This window comes from Hyperolius riggenbachi, chromosome 9 (genome assembly GCF_040937935.1).
Source record: "Hyperolius riggenbachi isolate aHypRig1 chromosome 9, aHypRig1.pri, whole genome shotgun sequence".
In the NCBI taxonomy this organism is placed as follows: domain Eukaryota; kingdom Metazoa; phylum Chordata; class Amphibia; order Anura; family Hyperoliidae; genus Hyperolius; species Hyperolius riggenbachi.
In genome coordinates this window covers 173,406,402-173,426,582 of record NC_090654.1, presented here as the reverse complement: position 1 = coordinate 173,426,582, position 20,181 = coordinate 173,406,402, and the positions used below count along the sequence as shown (strand labels likewise).

Sequence of the window (20,181 nt, the reverse complement as noted above, 5' to 3'; positions counted from 1 at the left end):
AGCTAAAATAAACATGACAATATACAGATCACTGCAGGAAAAATTACATATTGCAAGAATAATAACATACATCAGCGTCCTTTAACCTTTTCAGGACCACGTGCATTAGATTCTACGCTGCACTTGTGGCTGTTCTAGCCTGATGCGGCGTAGAATCCGCTCCCGACGCGATCGTGTGCACCCGGAGGGGGAGATTAAGCTGTCATATGACAGCCGACATCTCCCCCGAGTGATCAGCAGCCATCGCGTATGGCTGCTGATCACGTGATCACTATGATCGCCGTCGGATCGCAGTGATCAGTTTGACAACTGCGGCGGCAGGGGGGAAAAGAGGATCCACTCACCTCCCTGCCGTTCCCGCGACGATCGGCACCCCCTTCCGCTCTGGCCGGCATCTCCGCTCCGTCTGACGTCAGCGCCGGGTCCCGGCTTGATGACGTCATCAAGCCACGACCCGGAACTGATCGTCAGACAGAATGGAGATGCCGGCCGGAGAAGAGGGTCCCGTGCGGCTCATCGCTGGAGCCTGGAAGGTAAGTGAAGGCTGCTGGCAGAAGGGGGGGCCCAGGCCACCATGGGGGGACACAAATCCAGGCAGCCACAGACGGGATCCGGCCGCCTGACCCCCCCCCCCCCCCCCAAATGCGCGCACTCCCTTCCCGCTCAAAATGCCTGGTCCTTAAGGGGGGGGGGGTAGGGAAGGTGGCCGGTCCCGAAAAGGTTAAAGAGGAACTGAACTCAGAATATAAAAACAGAGCATTGCAATCTATGTTAAAAATTGTAGGCAAACACAGTACAATATATGTACAAAAATGTGAATAAACTATAATATACAATTATATTGATAAGCCACACCCTCTGTGACCCTACTCTGCTGAGGCAAGGCTCCCAGCGATCAATGGGAGACCTTCTGCTTATGCAAATCCCCTGCAGCTTTGTTTGTTGACACAGTGAGTCATCAGGAGGCACTGTGAAAAGAGAATCCTGACAGCCAGCTGAGGGACTGTAGAAACTTAACTTTGTTGTAAGGCAATGGGAAACACTGGGCTAGCTGATAAAAAGTGCAATTAGAGGGCAGCATGATGCAGAGCTGTGCATGGAGGGTCCATGGGCAAAAATCTGTCTGGTCTCTCCATTGTTATGACTGCATGTTTGGATAAGGTGTTAAACAAATTGAAATGTTTTTGCCAGTCCCTAGACTCCAGGACGACTGCTTTCTGACTTGTGTGAGTGACTGGCAGGGAGTCACATTACAGGCAAGTAGCCTCTGTGTGATGTGGGTCTGCAATACAGATAAGATCTCTGCTCCATCTCCGGCTATTCTCAATTTCTCCCTATACCTCTTCTTTCTGGACTAGAGCACGCCAAAATCACAATAGCAATCGCTAGCAATTTGTGAGCGCAATTTTTAGAGCGATTTTTGAATGAATCGCTCCAAAAAATGCTACATGCAGTGTGTTTGCGTTTTTTAAAAAAATCACTACGCTACGGTGAGAACGCAGTCATAGGGGTAACATTAGCCAAGCGCTTTTCAAATCATTGTAGATTTGAAAACCGTTCAGAAGTACTCTTGGTTTAAAAACGGGCTCTAGGTCTGCTTTTCACCGCGCCCGTCCGCCGCCCGCTTACCCAGCCACCCGCGTCTGTCGCCCGCTCACCCGCCGCACATCCGCTCACACGCCGCCCGCTCGGCTCCTTTGCCCCGTCCTCCTGTGTGTGAGGGGCTGGGTCCGTGCTGCGCACATGCGCAGTAGCAAAACACACGGACCCAGCTACACAGAGACAACTGTCCCTGCTGTACGTAGGGACAGTTGCCTATTATTATATAGGATTTATATAGCGCCATCTTTCGCAGTGCTGTACAGAGCATATTGTCTTGTCACTTAACTATCTTTTTCCTTCTCTTTCAGATTTTCTCTCCTCACCATTTCTCCCCTTCTCTGCATAAGGGCTCAGACACACTATAAGCGCTTTTCTGAGCGATTTTACTGCGATCGCGATTTTAATGTAAGTCAATGGGAGCTCTTTTTAAAAGCTTTCAGAAAGTTCTGATGGCTAAAAAGTGCTCATAAAAGCGCTTATAGTGCTTCACAGTGTAAATAGGACTGAACAAGTTTTTCCCTGGAAAAAAAATGAATACATTTATATGCTTCACTGTTAATGCTTCACTCTATATAAAACTAAACAAATGTCCACTAAAAACATATAACAGTCCTCCTTACACTGAAGCACCAAACCTCTCTTAGTGTGTATGTGAACTGATAACGAGAGGGGGACATTGGGCTTGATTCACAAAGCTGTGCTAACTGTTTAGCACGGGCGTGCTAAACAGCTAGCACGTAAAGTGCTGCGCCATTTGCGCGCGATAACGCGGACTTTTGTCTGCGATCGCGGCACTTTGCGCGCGCAAAAGTTCGCAAGCGGTACTTAACGTGCTAACTGTTTAGCACGCCCATGCTGAACAGTTAGCACGGCTTTGTGAATCAAGCCCATTGTGTATCTAAAAGGGTTGCTATTTTGCTAATTTCAGTAAAAACATTTTTTTGCCAGAGTAAAGTAATATCAGTGAAGCGATTCAGTGTAAAAAGGACTGAACAAGTTTTTCCCCAGAAAAAACATGACTACATTCATATGCTTCACTCTATTAAACTAAACAAATATCCAATAAAAAAATATAACAGTCCTTTTTACACTGTGAAGCACCAAACCTCTATTAGTGTGTATGTGAACTAATAGTGAGAGGGGGAGATTGTGGGTTGCTTTTTGGCCCCCCAAAAAAATAGTTTTTCCTGAAATTAAGAGTGAAATAACAGTGAAGCATATGCGTGCCTGTCATATTTTTTTTAGTGGACATTTGGTCGGTTTTATAAAGAGTGAAGCATATATATTTATTTTTGGGAAAAACCTGTTCAGTCTTTTTTACACTGTAAAGTGCCAAACCTCTCTTAGGGTGTACGTATGTGAATTGATAACGAGAGGAGACGATTGTGTATCTGAAAGGGTTGTTTTTTGGCAAAAAAAAAAAAAAAATTTTCCTAAAGTTAGCAAGAGTGAAGTAATATCAGTGAAGCATATGCGTGCCTGTCTTTTTTTTTTTTTTTTTTTAGTGGACATTTGGTCAGATTTATAAAGAGTGAAGTATATAAGTGCGATATATATATATATATATATATATATATATATATATATATATATATATAATCTCTCTACAGGATGACAAGCAGCCGATCTCACACTGCAGGAGGCATAGTTAGAGAAAAAATAATAATACTTTATCAAGGCATGGGCCAGTATAGTGCAGAGCAGCAGCAGAAGCCACAGCTGTCACTTTCCTGTAACAGGGCGACTGCTGATGACCTCATGACACTGGGCTGCAAATCTCATTCTGTGGGCGTGAATGGGCATGTCTAACTCCAACTGTGACACCGCCCACAGAATCAGACTCTGCACCTCCCATGGAGTGAGAGCTGCAAGATGGAGGGAGAGAGTTGCAAGATGGAGCCTGCCATTCTCTTTTATTCATAGTTGTATTGCTCAAATATATCTACTTTTATATTGCCCTTCACAAGTGTTTTGTGGCTAATCATTCATTTCAAAGGGATAAGGAGGCCCAATTTAGTGACTTTTATGGTTCAGTTCCTCCTCCTTGCCGGTTCAATTCCCCGGCAAGGAGGCAGCGCAGGAGGGTTTTTTATTTTTTTAAATCATGTAGCGAGCCTAGGGCTCGCTACATGATAGCCGCTGAGCGGCGGCATCCCCCCACCCACTCCGATCGCCTTCGGTGATTAGCGTAAGCAGGAAATCCCGTTCAGAACGGGATTTCCTGCAGGGCTTCCCCAGTCGCCATGGCGACCGGGCGGGATGACGTCACCGACGTCATGGATGTCGGGATGTCATAGGGAATCCCGATCCGCCCCTCAACGCTGCCTGGCACTGATTGGCCAGGCAGCGCAGGAGTCTGGGGCGGGGGGGAGCGACTCGGCGCGGCGAGCGGCGGCGATCGGGAGTTACAAGCAGCTAGCAAAGTGCTAGCTGCTTGTAACAAAAAAAAATTATGCAAATCGGCCCAGCGGGGCCTGAGCAATCCTCCTGCGCAGGTTACCCCGAACTGAGTTCGGGATAACTGGCAAGGAGCTTAAAGCAGTATTGTCACCATAAAAATCTAATTTCAACAGCAACTGGTCTGAGTGTATTAAAGTGGATCCGAGATGAAAAACGTAAATGATCATTTCTTTCTGTGATACAATGCGGGCAGCCATGTTCTGCTTGTCACCATTACACACAGGTAAAGCTACTTTGCATCTCCACTCCTCAGCCTGTGTAAACTCCACGCCACTCTCTGCCCCCTTGCCTCTGAAATCTTGTGCATGCTCAGTGGGAGACAGCAGAGAAGCAAAAAGACAGCTGGGGAAAGAGAAAGGATGAGGGCACACAGCACAGTTTCTAGAAAGCAGAAAAATGTATGATAAAATGGTGGCCAGCAGCACTGCAGAGGATTGCAGGACATATCACAGAGTTCTCCGACTTAAAGGGATACTGTAGGGGGGTCGGGGGAAAATGAGCTGAACTTACCTGGGGCTTCTAATGGTCCCCCGCAGACATCCTGTGTTGGCGCAGCCACTCACCAATGCTCCGGCCCCGCCTCCGGTTCACTTCTGGAATTTCTGACTTTAAAGTCAGAAAACCACTGCGCCTGCACGCCCGTGTCCTCGCTCCCGCTGATGTCACCAGGAGTATACTGCGCAGACACAGAACATACTGGGCCTGCGCTGTGCGCTCTTGATGACATCAGCGGGATCGAGGACACGGCAACGCAGGCGCAGTGGTTTTCAGACTTTAAAGTCAGAAATTCCAGAAGTGAACCGGAGGCGGGGCCGGAGCATCGGTGAGCGGCTGCGCGGGCACAGGATGTCTGCGGGGGACCATTAGAAGCCCCGGGTAAGTTCAGCTCATTTTCCCCCGACCCCCCTACAGTATCCCTTTAATTTAGAAAAACAATACAGCATTAGCCATTGTGTACCTTAACATACTACTGTGCAGTGTCAGTGTTCAATTTCTTGCACACTCCCTGCACTCTTCTGCAGAAACACTAGCAGCTTTCTGTCCTGGCTGCCTCATGCTTGTGTCTGTAAATGGGGGCGGGGCTGCTGTAGATATACAGCACATTCCTCTCTCCTCTGCCAGGCCAAGTGCCTGAGTGTCAGATAACGGCAGGGGGGGAGAGAGAGCCCGGCCAGGCAGCAAGTTACCCAACTGAGCTCCAGTTGATATGGAGCATTCAGGCACTTATTACTCTGCAGGCAGCTGTGCACGAGTGGACAGGGCTTTTTTGTGATGGGCAATTCAGCATGTGTTGCTCTCCACTGCCCCTTTGAAGTGACAGTGAAGTACCCTGCACAGAAATCCAACTCTGGTAGCAGGTGTGCATAGCCGGCCTTTGACCTGAGCGACCAGAGCGGTCACTCAGGGTGCCGACTTCCAAGGGGGCGCCTATACCTGATTTCCTATACTGGGGGCACCTATAGCTGGCTACCTTTTACTGAGGGCACCAACACCTGGCTATCTAAACTGGAGACATCTACGTCTGGCTACCTATGAGGGGGATGGAGACCTTAACTGACTTCCTATACTGGAGGCATCTATGCTTGGCAACCTATATTGAGGGCACCTACATATGAGATCCTAAACTGGGAGGGGCACCTATGCCTGGCTACCTGCCTATACTGAGTCTGAGGGCTTTTTTTTTTGGGGGGGGGGGGGCAGCACTGCGGCTAGCCTATAACACGTGGTGCAAATTGTCAGTGTTGTGCTATCATTCTAAATGGGGGGAAGGTGGCTAACTGTCCCACTGTCCTAGGAGATATCTCAGGAGAAAAGGTGAATTGCATATGGGTGTGTGTGTGTGTGTGTGTGTGTGTGTGTGTGTGTGTGTGTGTGTGTGTGTGTGTGTGTGTGTGTATACACACACGTGCACGCGGAAAAAGGATGAAGGGGGGGGCGCACAAAAATCAGGTTTCGCACAGGGCGCTGTGAAACCTAAGGCCGGCCCTGCAGGTGTGCTGCGTTATTACCCATCCTGACTCCAGAAGCTCTCCACATGATGACAGCACATGAGTTCAATGAGTGGGCACCTCCCCTTAGGCTTCTGATTGGGCTGATGCGGCTAGGAAGATGCAGAGTAACCAGAAAAGTAGTGTCTGCAGTCAGTGATGCTGCTCAAAGAGTTCAGAATCTCCCAGCTGGTAATGCCTCCTCCCCAAACTGAGCTCCCATGAGAACTTGCTACATGGGACTCTAACGCCTTAGCATTGGAGAGGAGCTGTGGGGGTGGCTTGATTACTTCATATGGAATAAAGGCATTAAAACTTAAAATAAATTTGGCTTGAGGAATGCCCTGTAAAGTACATGTACGGGGCACAATTGTGAAATGTGTGAAAGTTTATCTCAGATCCACTTTAAGTGATAAAGATGCTAAGCCTGCATTTAAAACTTGCAAAACGGTTTCTGCTGTTATGGTTTGTAGTTATCACAAACTTTGGCACTAGGGCCAGTGCTCCTAAAGAGTTGAATGCTGGGAGTTCTTTTTATCTGTAATATATTCATCCTCTTCCATTTATTTTCCTGTCTAGCTGCTTATCAGAAACACCCTCTGATTACTTGTGTTCACAAGCAAGGCTGAGGTGACTCTGTCTTTTTTTTATTTACACATCCAATCACTGTGCAGTTGTTAGTATACACCTCAGTGGGAGTGTCTGAAGACTCTGGGAGGAGGGCAGCTAATGAATACACAATGAGCAAGAGAAGGGAGGGGGGGAAACCAAGAGTCAGGGAGGATATGTCATCAGCATTAGCTTGGCAAAATGGCCACTGCCTAGAATAGGATTTTCTGCTTTTCCTTTTATAAAATTCACAGGAATCATTACGTGGATAGCACAATACATCTATTATGTAAGTAGAATTAATATTTATCTATTTACGTGTTTTTATTTCTAGGTTAGCATGGGTGTCACTTGTTCTTTAAAGTTTTTATCATGCATAGCCCACCCTCTTGCTCCTCATGTACAAGTTATTAGCCTGATCTGAGCAGCTACCATTTATTTGTTCTTTGCTTGGAATTTGGCATGTGAAATGCACTTCCTGCTGAATACCCTACCCATCAAAAACCACATCAGTTATGTTGGGTACACACCAAGATTTTCTGGTCGATTTACTGTCAGATTGATTATTTCCAACATGTCCGATTTGCTTTTCGATCGAGCATTTTCTGATCGGAAAGCAAATCAGACATGTTGAAGATTGATCCGACAGTAAATCGGTAAATCTCAGTGTGTACCCAACATCAGTTTAGGCATACCTGTGCACAAAAGTGGTCCGACCATATATTTTAGATTTGTTTATTTGCTTGGCGTTAAGTTGATTTTTAACAGTATTCACATCTACCTGTAATGTCTGCACCATAAAATTTTTAAAATTCTGATACTGGGAAGTAACCGGCTGGAGAAAAATTATTAACTTCAAAGGTTTCTAATTTGATACAACCTGTATCCAAATGCAACAACTCAGGGAAAATAGCATCTCATTGATCATGTCTATTTAGAGGTTCTAAGTTTGTGTAGCTTGAAACACGTGTGTTGAAAGTACACAAAATATTTGCTTTTTGCAACAGAGATGAAGAAAACTTAAAGGAACACCATCAAAGTTTGACTTTTTTTTTTCTGATCCTCTTTAATAGGAACTCCAAGAGAAGAGACCCAGCACCGTCTTCAAGTGTATTATAAGCTCTTTTATTTATTTAAGGCATCAAAAAGACAAAAAGGGCAAGTCTGTGCGACGTTTCGAGAGGCGACTCCTCTCTTTCTCAAGCTGACAAGCCCTCTGAATACATAAGACACAATCAGCCTTAAATAGTCCTTGCTCCACTAGGGAGCCAATCAAAATGGTCTGGACGCCCTGTCATCAACCAATTAGGTTAAGTTCCTGCTTGCAGGCCCTCCCATCTGGTGGAGGACCTGATGGGGAACTACATCTATTTATACACTCCAATCATTTTAAAATGGCCGCTAGAGGGTCGACCAATGGGGGTAGAGCATGTTCTGAATGGAAAAAACGTCATTCAACCGTCATGCGGAAATCCGCATTGAAAATCCGCATGTGGTTGCGTTCAATGCGTATGCGTAAAAACGTACGCGTAAAACCATATTCCAATACTATGACCACGCGGAAATCCGCATTGGATATCCGCATATGGTTAAAAATTAATGCGTATGCGTAAAAACGTACGCGTAAACACCCGGAAGCAAAAAATCGTCTAAACCATAGACGTTTCAATCCAATCGCCTATACCGGTTACGCATAAAATTGATCTATACCGATTGAAAAATGTACATGCTCCTAACCCTAATAGGAATGAGTGTCAACAATATAGAATATATGATAAGAGAAATCTGAAAAAAATATAAAAAGGAAAAAATGACAAAACTCACGCTAGGTGTCTGGCGGCCACCCACAGCGGCGGCCAGACACCGAACGTCACAAAAAATGAATATAAACCACATCTCACCCTCCCAGACTGGCGTCCGTCTTAATCGCGGCGGCCAGTCTGGGCTAGCGAGAACAAAATTACCAATTCTGTCCCGACTGGCGTCCATCCCTGGCGGCCACTCGGGAAAGAAACAGGCAAAAAATCAAAAAATATATGCTTTGAAGGCCAGCCCGGACTGGCGGCCACATATCAGCGGCGGCCAGTCCAGGAGAGCCAACAAATCAACATAGTCAATAAATATATTTTTTTCAAAACAAATAATAAGTTTTGCTATAAACTCCTCTCCCCCCCGGCCGGCGGCCACCAATTGTGGCCGCAGGTCGGGAAGGATCGGGAAAAAAAGAAAACAGAACCAACCCAAAAAGGAGACTCCAGGCGTCCAGACCAAACAATAAACAACAAGACATCTATCTATAAACACATGGACCCAACTCGTATTTTCAATGCGGATTTCCGCATGACGGTTGAATGACGTTTTTTCCATTCAGAACATGCTCTACCCCCATTGGTCGGCCCTCTAGCGGCCATTTTAAAATGATTGGAGTGTATAAATAGATTTAGTTCCCCATCAGGTCCTCCACCAGATGGGAGGGCCTGCAAGCAGGAACTTAACCTAATTGGTTGATGACAGGGCGTCCAGACCATTTTGATTGGCTCCCTAGTGGAGCAAGGACTATTTAAGGCTGATTGTGTCTTATGTATTCAGAGGGCTTGTCAGCTTGAGAAAGAGAGGAGTCGCCTCTCGAAACGTCGCACAGACTTGCCCTTTTTGTCTTTTTGATGCCTTAAATAAATAAAAGAGCTTATAATACACTTGAAGACGGTGCTGGGTCTCTTCTCTTGGAGTTCCTGCTTGCTGTTCCTGGAGACAGAGGGACAACGACCAATAGCACGTCGCATCTAGATGGTTGGGTGCTGCCTGTAACCACTTGATCCTCTTTAATAGAAAGAAGGGAGTTGGGGGGGGGGAGGGGGGGCGAAATCATGTCATTACTTTTACTACCACTTTCACTTTATCAGATCTTACATATGCTTTGCTAGGAGTGGAGTCACCGATGGGTCTGCAAGGCAAGCCCTCTGCCCTGTCCTGCTTGCATTAACAATCCAGAGATGTGGGGGCAGACAGCACTATTTAGATATTCATTGAATAGTGAACTCCATAGTCTGTATGTAATCTGCCTGCCCACACCATAGCATGGATTGTTTATCCAAGCAGGATAGGGCAGAGGCAGAGATTGTCTAATCTTGTTGCTGTGCAGACCTGTCACCCAACTCCACTCCTAGCACAGCATATATAAAATCTAATAAAGTGACAGTAGTAGTAGTAGTAAAATAAAAGAAAAACAAACATTATTACTAACTCCCTTCTGCCTATTAAAGGGGATAAGAAAAAGTTACTTTGGATGTCTACCAGGCTTAAAGGAACACTGTTTTTTTTTTATTTGCCAATTTTACCACTTCCTTGTAGTATGAGCTTATGTTCATAGTATTCAAAATGTGTTTGTCCTCATGCTACATGAAGGTGGCAACATGTCAATTAAAATGAGATATGTTTACCAAGCTTAAGCTGTCTGAACAGATCCAAATAGATAATTCTGTTAAATTTATCTACATGGGGTAGGATCCATAAAGTGCACCTGAGACAAATGGAGAAAGGTTTTTTCTTTTTTTTTTACTCACCTGAGACTTCTTCAGAATTTTTTTTTCTTTTTCCAGCCCCTGTAGGCAGTCTACTCCCTCTATGTTCTCTCCTTGTCACCTCCGTTGTCAGCCCTGTAAAGCCCGACTTGGCTGAGTCAGTCACAAAATACTGCGTAGGCATGCTCCTGGCCACGTGCACCACCCCATCCTGCTCCCGTTGCCGGTAGCATCCTGCACATGCAGTTTTCACAAACTGTAACTGCGCTTATGGGATTGCAATGGAGGAGGCATGCGGCCTGGAACCAACATATTTGTAGTGTCCAATAACCCAGCTGAATTGTGGACTTCACAACGGCAAAATAAAAAGGGACCAGACGGACATCGAAGGGTGCTGACAGACTACAGGGAGCTTGTAGGAAGCTCCAGGTAAGTAAAAGTCCTTTACTCCCATTCATCTCAGGTTTACATCAACTGAGCAGGAGGACCTAAAGAAGGCTGGGCACAATGTGCATATTGGAAAAAAGGAAGGTCTGAAGTAAAAAATAAAGTTGAAGATTTTATGGTATTGCCATCATAACTGCAGATTTCTAGTAAAAAGATTGTGTATATCGGGCATGGCTGAGCCCTTATTCATAACATATGACCGCTCATCCTTATATGCATGATCTTTTTACTAGGACACTGAAGTAAAAAGTTGAAGATTTTATGGTACTAAATCATAACTGCCGACCTTCCTCTTTTCTCCAGTCTCTCAGTAAGGCTTAGTCAATACATAATTCTGCATATTTCTAGTCCAGTACAGTTTTCTATTAGTTTTAGTTATCCAGTTTAGTTATCCAGCTAGGAATGTACACCTCTTATGTGAACATAGCCATAGAAACATACAAAAATGATGCCAACTGTCAAAAACTGACAGGACACCTTTTTATGTGTGAACCAAGCTTTAGTTCACACAAAAAGCTTGGTTAACACACAAAAAGGTGTCCATAACAGTTAGCATCAGTTTTGTATGTGTTCACACATAAAAGGTGTAGATTTGGTCCAGTCAGGTAAAACTGACAGGACTGGGATTGTCTGAACCAAACCTTAACTGCTTCCCAACCGCCGTATAGACAAATGGCGGCCGGGAAGCTGACGCCGCAAGGACCGCCGTATTGACAAAATGCGGCGGTCCTTGTATGGGCATGGGCGGAGCGATCGCGTCATCAGTGACGCGATCCTCCGCCGGGAGTCGGAAGCCCGGCACTTTGCCTCTGCTCGCCGGCCACTTAGCAGCGCCGGCGAGCGGAGGGATCTCGGGGATCCACCAATCAAAAAGTATAAGGCACTTTGTTAGGTAAACAAAGTGCCTTATACGTGCTTCCTCCTCGCCTCGTGGTCTCATTGTTGCAGAGACCACCAGCGAGGAGGAAGCACATTGTGAGTATTCACCAACACTGCTTTTTTTTGCCCTTAGCCTCCCTGATCACCCACCCCAGGCCTCATACCCCCCCTGATCACCCCAGCAGACCCCTGCCTAGCACCCTTGCACCCCTACAAAACCCCCACCCGCCACTAACTAGCGACGCTGCCCCTTAGTTTAGGTCCCTAACTGCCTCCTAGTCACCCCTGATCCCCCCCCCCCTACCTTTAGATCACCCCCAGACCCCATCCCAGACTACCCCCCTGTATACTGTATACATCTGTATACAGCTACCTTACCCTCTGATCCCCCTCTGATCACCTGTCTATCACCTGTCCATCACCCCTCGGCACCCCCACCCATCAGAGCAGACCCTAACTGCCCCGCGGGGGTAACCGATCACCTGCCCAGGCCCTCGATTGCCCTCATACCCTCCTTCTGATTACATCCCCTGCTCTTTGTTTACATCTGTCCTCCCCAGCAATCACTAACTGATCTTTGATCAGTAACCCCGTGTCTGCCTCTCATCAGATCAGGACTCAGTCTGCCCCGTGCAGGCTCCTGATCAACCCCCCACCCCCTCAGACCCCCCCCCCCCCCTAATCACCGTCCAAGTGCATTGTATTTGACTGTGCTGCGCTTGTATTTGATTGTGCTGCGATTGTATTTGATTGTCCCGTGATCTGCTTCGATTGTCCCGTGATTGTTTGATTGCCTGAGACCCCACTTCCCACCACACCCAACCCCCCCTCCCCCCCCACCACACCCAACCCCACCCTCCCCCCCACCACCACCTTCCGAGTGCATCAGATTTGCTTGTGCTGTGATTGGAGTCGATTGTGCTGTAATTGTATTTGATTGTCCCGTGATCGGCTTCGATTGCCCCGTGATTGTTTGATTGCCTGAGACCCCACTTCCCGCCACACCCAATCCCACCCTCCCCCCATCACCTTCCGAGTGCATCAGATTTGATTGGGCTGTGATTGGATTCGATTGTGCTGTAATTGTATTTGATTGTCCCGTGATCGGCTTCGATTGCCCCGTGATTGTTTGATTGCCTGAGACCCCACTTCCCACCACACCCAATCCCACCCTCCCCCCATCACCTTCCGAGTGCATCAGATTTGATTGTGCTGTGATTGGAGTCGATTGTGCTGTAATTGTATTTGATTGTCCTCTGAGACCCCACTTCCCACCAACCCCAATACCTCTCAAATACTCCCTTTTTGCTAGGTAGGTGCTCTTTTTTTTCTGGGTAGTCTCGGAGGAAAACCCCATAAATTTAGCAATCCAAAATGGCAAGAAGGGGGCTTTCCGATGACGAGGTATACAGGTACATGGACCAGTCGGATGAGTTCTTTTGGGAAGAATCATCCGTCGAATCTTCCGGGTCCGAATTTGAACCTGTAGAAAGCAGTGGTTCCCTGACCGATAGTGATGACGAGGCTATGGTCCTGGCTAGAGCCAGGCGTACCAGACCCCAAGTCGTTAGACCGCAGGTGGCGCAGGATCCGCCTCAAGGGCAGCAGGGTGGTGCTAGCGCTGTTGATAGTTTTCTTGGTGAGGCAGGCACCAGCAGCGCAGCATCTCCTGGACTTGGTACCAGTACTTCTGTAGACCCTGGCGAAGTGGTGAGCGTCAGCATGGAAGTTGAAACTGGTACGGTGGCAAGTGCAGTAGTACCCCCGTCGCAGCCACCAAGAAGAAGACGGGCCCGTAGTACCCATAGACTCCCAGAGGTGCTGGCACAACCAGATTGGCAATCCCCTGATTCCGCCGCACCCGTAGTGCCCCCTTTCACCGCCCAGTCTGGAGTCCAGGTGGCGACAGCTCATCTAGGAACGGCCCTAGAATTTTTGCAGCTGTTCATCACCCAGGTTCTCTTGGACTTAATTGTGGTTGAGACCAACCGTAAAGCCACACAATTCATCACCGAGCACCCAGAGAGCATGTATGCCCAGCCTTTCGGGTGGAAACCAGTCCAAGTTTCCGACATTAAAATCTTTTTGGCCCTTATCCTTCACTTGGGACTAATGAAACAAAATGTATTGCGGTCGTATTGGTCTACGAACCCAGTACATCATGTTCCCTTGTACCCTGCTGCCATGTCCAGGACACGATTTGAGTCCATCCTGCGCTTCCTGCACTTCAACGACGACGAAACCTGTCATGAAAGGGGAGACCCTGCTTATGACCGGCTCCACAAAATTCTGCCCCTCATAGACCACCTGTCCTCAACATTTGCAGATGCTTATATCCCTGAACAGAACATCTGCGTAGACGAGTCCCTCTTACGCTTTACCGGGCGCCTTGGCATCAAACAGTACATCCCAAGCAAGCGCGCCCGGTATGGGGTGAAACTGTATAAGCTCTGTGAAAGGGCCACAGGCTATACATGTCGTTTTAGGGTCTATGAGGGAAAAGACTCAAAATTGGAGCCGGTCGGATGCCCTGACTACCTGGGGAGCAGTGGAAAGGTTGTGTGGGACTTGGTGTCACCCTTGTTCCAGAAGGGGTACCATCTTTTTGTGGACAATTATTACACAAGTGTGGCCCTCTTTCAGCACTTAAAGTTAGAAGGAATCCGATGCTGTGGCACTGCGCGGCCTAGTCGCCAGGGCTTCCCCCAACGGCTCATTAACACCAGACTTCAACGGGGGCAGAGGGCCGCCTTGCGTACTGAAGACCTGCTCGCGGTGAAATGGAGGGACAAGAGGGACGTTTACTTTCTGTCCACCATTCACACAGACACGACAGTCCAAATTCAACGGGCAACTGCGGTCATTGAAAAGCCCCTTGTCGTCCACGAATATAATGTCAACATGGGAGGGGTGGACTTCAATGACCAGAGGTTAGCGCCCTATTTAGTTACCCGGAAAACAAGACGCTGGTATAAGAAAGTGTCTTTTTATCTGATTCAATTGGCAGTTTACAACAGCTTTGTTCTCTACAGTAAGGCTGGGAGAACTGGATCTTTCCTCCAATTTCAGGAACAGATCATTCTGGACATCCTGTATCCAGGAGGTACCAGGCCCCCCCCCCCCCCCCCCCCCAGATGCAACTACCGACTGCATGGTAGGCATTACGCCTATCAGATACCGTGTGCCCCAGGTCAACGCATCCGAAGAAAACGTTGTCGTGTCTGCAGCAGGACTGGAAGAAGAAATGACACCAGTTTTTATTGTCCCCGCTGTCCTGACCAGCCTGGCCTATGCATAGGGGAGTGCTTTAAGAGGTACCACGAGCAGGTACACTATTAGAACCTAGGGAACTCCAGACACAGGAGTAGGCACACACTCACTTGTCTTTCGCACAATGTCCCAGGTGGAGGAGAGGTGAGCTTGAAAACCCAAAAAAACGGGTAAGCATAAAAGTGGGAAGAAGGATCGGTTTCCATGCTTGATATTGCTGATCTGTCCTGGGTTGGCGATATAAGACGGCATGTTTGAATTTCCCTCGAGTGTGGACACCCCCGGTTTATATGTGATTTGGGCCTATGATGATGCTTTAATGCCACACAGAGTCATCTCTATTGGCAGGCATATTGCTGTATCCTACAGGCATAATGCTGTATACTAAAGTTCTGAGGCCCAGTCACATAAGTTGGTGGCTCACCCTGAGTGCAGGGTGGCACGGGGTGTCTCTCTCCTGAGGTTATCACTGCCATTGATGTGGAGGAAGATCTGCCATTGATGTGGAGCAAGGTATGTTTGCCGTTCATTTTTCCTTTCAGCCCAGAGTGCATTACTTGTATACCCAATATAAGGAGTATAGCAGAAACTCCTAATACTGGCCATACATGTAATGATTGCAGAGACCCTAAAATGCCAGGACAGACTCCACAAATGACCCCATTTTGGAAAGAGGACACCCTAAAGTATTATGTGAGGTGCACGGTGAGTTCATAAAAGATTTTAGTTTTTGTCACAAGTTAGCAGAATTTTTTTTTTATTTTATTTTAACAAAGTGTCATTTTCCGTTTACTTGTGACAAAAAATAAAATTTTCAATGACCTCACCATTACCCTCATGGGATACCTTGTTGTGTATTCTTTCCAAAATGGGGTCATTTGTGGGGTGTGTTAACTGTCCTGGCAAGTGGGCGGGGTGCTAAATTGTGAGCACCCCTGTAAAGCCTAAAGGTACTCATTGGACTCTGGGCCCCTTAGAGCAGTTAGGGTGCAAAAAAGTGCCACACATGTGGTATCGCCGTACTCGGGAGAAGTAGTACAATGTGTTTTGGGGTGTATTTTTACACATACCCATGCTGGGTGGGAGAAATACCTCTGTAAATGACAATCTTTTGATTTTTTTACACACAATTGTCCATTTACAGAGTTATTTCTCCCACCCAGCATGGGTAAGTGTAAAAATACACCCCAAAACACATTGTACTACTTCTCCCGAGTACGGCGATACCACATGTGTGGCACTTTTTTGCACCCTAACTGCGCTAAAGGGCCCAAAGTCCAATGAGCACCTTTAGGATTTCACAGGTCATTTTGCGGAATTTTAATTCCAGACTCCTCCTCACGGCTTAGGGCCCCTAAAATGCCAGGCCAGTATAGGAACCCCACAAATGACCCCATTTTAGAAAGAAGACACCCCAAGGTATTCCGTTAGGAGTATGGTGAGTTCATAGAAGATTTTATTTTTTGTCAAAAGTTAGCGGAAAATTGATTTTTATTGTTTTTTTCCACAAAGTGTCATTTTCCACTAACTTTTGACAAAAAATAAAATCTTCTATGAACTCATCATACTCCTAACGGAATACCTTGGGGTGTCTTCTTTCTAAAATAGGGTCATTTGTGGGGTTCCTATACTGCCCTGGCATTTTAGGGGCCCTAAACCGTGAGGAGTAGTCTGGAAATCAAATTCCGCAAAATGACCTGTGAAAGCCTAAAGGTGCTCATTGGACTTTGGGCCCTTTAGCGCAGTTAGGGTGCAAAAAAGTGCCACACATGTGGTATCGCCGTACTCGGGAGAAGTAGTACAATGTGTTTTGGGGTGTATTTTTACACATACCCATGCTGGGTGGGAGAAATACCTCTGTAAATGACAATCTTTTGATTTTTTTTACACACAATTGTCCATTTACAGAGTTTTTTTTTTTTTTTCTTCTCACAAAGTCATTTTCCGCTTACTTGTGACAAAAAATAATATCTTCTATGAACTCACTATGCCTCTCAGTGAATACTTTGGGATGTCTTCTTTCCAAAATGGGGTCATTTGGGGGGTATTTATACTATCCTGGAATTCTAGTCCCTCATGAAACATGACAGGGGGTCAAAAAAGTCATAGATGCTTGAAAATGGGAAAATTCACTTTTTGCACCATAGTTTGTAAACGCTATAACTTTTACCCAAACCAATAAATATACGCTGAATGGGGTTTTTTTTTATCAAAAACATGTTTGTCCACATTTTTCGCGCTGCATGTATACAGAAATTTTACTTTATTTGAAAACTGTCAGCACAGAAAGTTAAAAAAATCATTTTTTTGCCAAAATTCATGTCTTTTTTGCTGAATATAATAAAAAGTAAAAATCGCAGGAGCAATCAAATAGCACCAAAAGAAAGCTTTATTAGTGACAAGAAAAGGAGCCAAAATTCATTTAGGTGGTAGGTTGTATGAGTGAGCAATAAACCGTGAAAGCTGCAGTGGTCTGAATGGAAAAAAGTGGCCGGTCCTTAAGGGGTAGAAAGCCCTAGGTCCTCAAGTGGTTAAGCCGGGTTTACATTGGCACGCATCCGCTCCTGTGCTGCGTTCCGCTCCGTGAAGCGGAGCGGAAGGATGGTGCAGATCGGGAACGTCCACTCCAACGAGCGGAACGCAGCAATGTGAACTTTCCCATCGGGAAAGCATTGCTTCCGCTGCTGCGTTCCGCTCATTGGAGCAGAATGTAAACTATTTAGAGCCTAATGTGAACCAAGCCTAAATCTGCTTGTCTGTGTCTGTTCTAGAATTTATGTATAGTGTGAACATGGACATGGACATAATGCTGGCTCATTCAGCTTTTTTCTAGAGTTGCGGGAACTAACACCCCCTCCCCCTAATTGTTTTTTATTTGAAAAATATAGGTACTTTTTAAAACTAACATTAAAAAAATATTTATTATATCAAAAAACAAGCTCTAAAAATACAAATTACATAAACATCTGATAAATAGACAACACAGCCACAAACACAAGTTCACAATAATTTAACAGTGCATCTAAATATAATTTAAACAAATACTAACAAAAACAGTCCCGATGTAAATGCCACATCACTGGAATTCCAGATATCACCCTAAACATCAGGCATCAAGCCAGTCTCCAGTTCCCTTTGTTTCTGCAGCAAGCCCTAGAAATACAAATAATTTAAAGGTTAAGTTTACTTCAGCTGTGGACATTATAAATCTCACAAAGTCTTTTTATATGCTTTTCACACCCAGGAGATGTGTAATAGATGTGAACATGGCCATATAATTATATGGATAGTACATATACACAGTGTGTTGTACAGCTTACATTATTTTAACATGTCTTACTTTTTTCAAACAATCTTTATTGATAAAGAGTAATAATACAGTTTACATTGATTTCAGACAATGTGATCAGCCAAGCAAAACACATCAAACAAGTAACATTAACATATATAATGATATAGGACAAGAAATATAAAATGATCTCGCTGTAGAAATATAAAGCAATTGAGCCAGTAAAAACCAGGAAAAGTTCCTGGTAATTCTATTTTTAATAACCCTCCAGGACAGTGACTTTGAGACAGGGCTCCGCCCCCAGGAACAGGAAACACCTGCGCGAGCTCTCTATAATTTTTTTCCCTAGGTATCTCACCTCAGTTGTGTTAAATGACCGGAACCTTGTATATAGGATACCTTACTTTTATCTTCACCCACATCAAAATACATGATGCTTATGGGCGGGAACTAAGACTGTCCTGGAGGGTTATAAAAATAGAATTTCCAGGAACTAATCCTGGTGTTTTCATCTAACCCTCCAGGACAGTGACTTTGAGATGATAACCAAGTATCACCCAACTTAGGGAGGGACCACAGCTTGCAGGACCTTTCTCCAAAGGACTGTTCTCCTGCTGACATCAAATCCAACCGGTAGTGTTTTATGAATGTATTCATGTTCTTCCAGGCTGCAGCTTTGCAGATGTCAGATGCTGATGCCCCAGCTCTATAGGCCAAGGATGTTTCCATGGCTCTCATTGAATGTGCTGTAATATCCTTTGTTGACTAGACCCCTGCTTTTTTAAGTTTCCTCAATACTAATTTTTAACCATCTTGCTATTGATGATTTTGTCATCTTTTCTCCAATCTCATTTCCTGAAAAGTTGATGAAAAGGCTTGTAGAATTCCTAAATTTCTTCACTCTTTCTAGGTAAGTAACAAGACATCTTCTTACATCCAATGTCTGCCATTTCTTTTCCTTAGGTAAAATGTCATCTTTACAAAAAGAAGGCAATATAATTTCTTGACTTCTATTCACAATTGATGACACTTTTGGTAGAAATCCTTCTACCGTCTTCAGCACCACCCGATCATCAAAAATTGAACAAAATCTCTCTTTAGCACTGAGTGACTAACTCCCCAATTCTCCTTGCTGAGGTTATTGCAACTAGGAATATTGTCTTAATCGTCAGAAATCTTAAAGAGGCGTCCTGTAAAGGTTCGAACGGTTCCTCCATTAGGGCATTAAGGACTAATTATAAGTCCCACTTAGGGTATAATCTTCTAATAACTGGTTTTGATCTCTCCACCGACTTACAAAATCGAATGACTAACGGATCTGTTGCCAGTTTCTTGTCTAATAAAACTGACAATGCAGCCACCTGTACTTTCATTGTACTCAACGCCAGACCTCTATCCAGACCATCCTGCAGAAATTCAAGGATGGTATCTATATCATTTTGCGTAAAACATGTCTTCTCCTTCCATGATAGGTATGTCTTCCAATACTCTGCTGGATAAACCTCTGGCCTCTAAAACGTCCCTCTCAGATACCATGCTATGAGATGTAAATTTGGGATCTGAACCCACTTGCATTCCCCTTGTTTTAACAAAAGATCTTTTTGTGGAAGTGGCCATGGCTCCGCCTTTAACATGGATATTAGAAGTGGATACCAAGTTCTTTTAGGCCAATTTGGTGCTTTTAGAATAAGGGACATCTTTGATGACTTTAGTTTTTGTAGTACTAATGGGATTAGTGGCATTGGTGGAAAGGCATAGGCCTGCTTGAATGTCCAATCCTGAGCTAAGGCATCTATTCCGCATGCTCCTCTCGGATCCAGTGAAAAGAACTTTGGACACTGACCGGTTTCCTGGTTGGCAAACAAATCGATCTCCGGATCTCCCCATTGCTTTGCTATTGTGCGGAACACTCTTGGATTTAACATCCACTCTGAGTTGGACATAGTTTGTCTGCTCAATATGTCTGCCATTGTATTTAAAGTTCCTTTTAAGTGAATTGCTGATTTCGATAACAGATTATTTTCTGCCCAATTCAGAATACTTAATGACAGATCCAACAGCTTCTTGGATTTTGTTCCCCCTTGCTTGTTTATTTAGGCCCCTACTGTCACACTGT

General features: G+C 45.4%; 1 protein-coding gene across 1 annotated transcript in view; it reads right to left on the bottom strand.

Annotated features, from left to right (window-relative positions):
- Positions 1-17,678: 17,678 nt before the first annotated feature.
- CCDC66 (coiled-coil domain containing 66) overlaps positions 17,679-20,181 on the bottom strand; it is a 96,244-nt gene continuing 93,741 nt past the window's right edge. Inside the window, exon 12 of the mRNA XM_068253698.1 lies at positions 17,679-17,929. Within this exon, the coding sequence (XP_068109799.1) occupies positions 17,876-17,929 (54 nt within the window). The 3' untranslated portion in view covers positions 17,679-17,875. The remainder of the gene's footprint in view (positions 17,930-20,181) is intronic.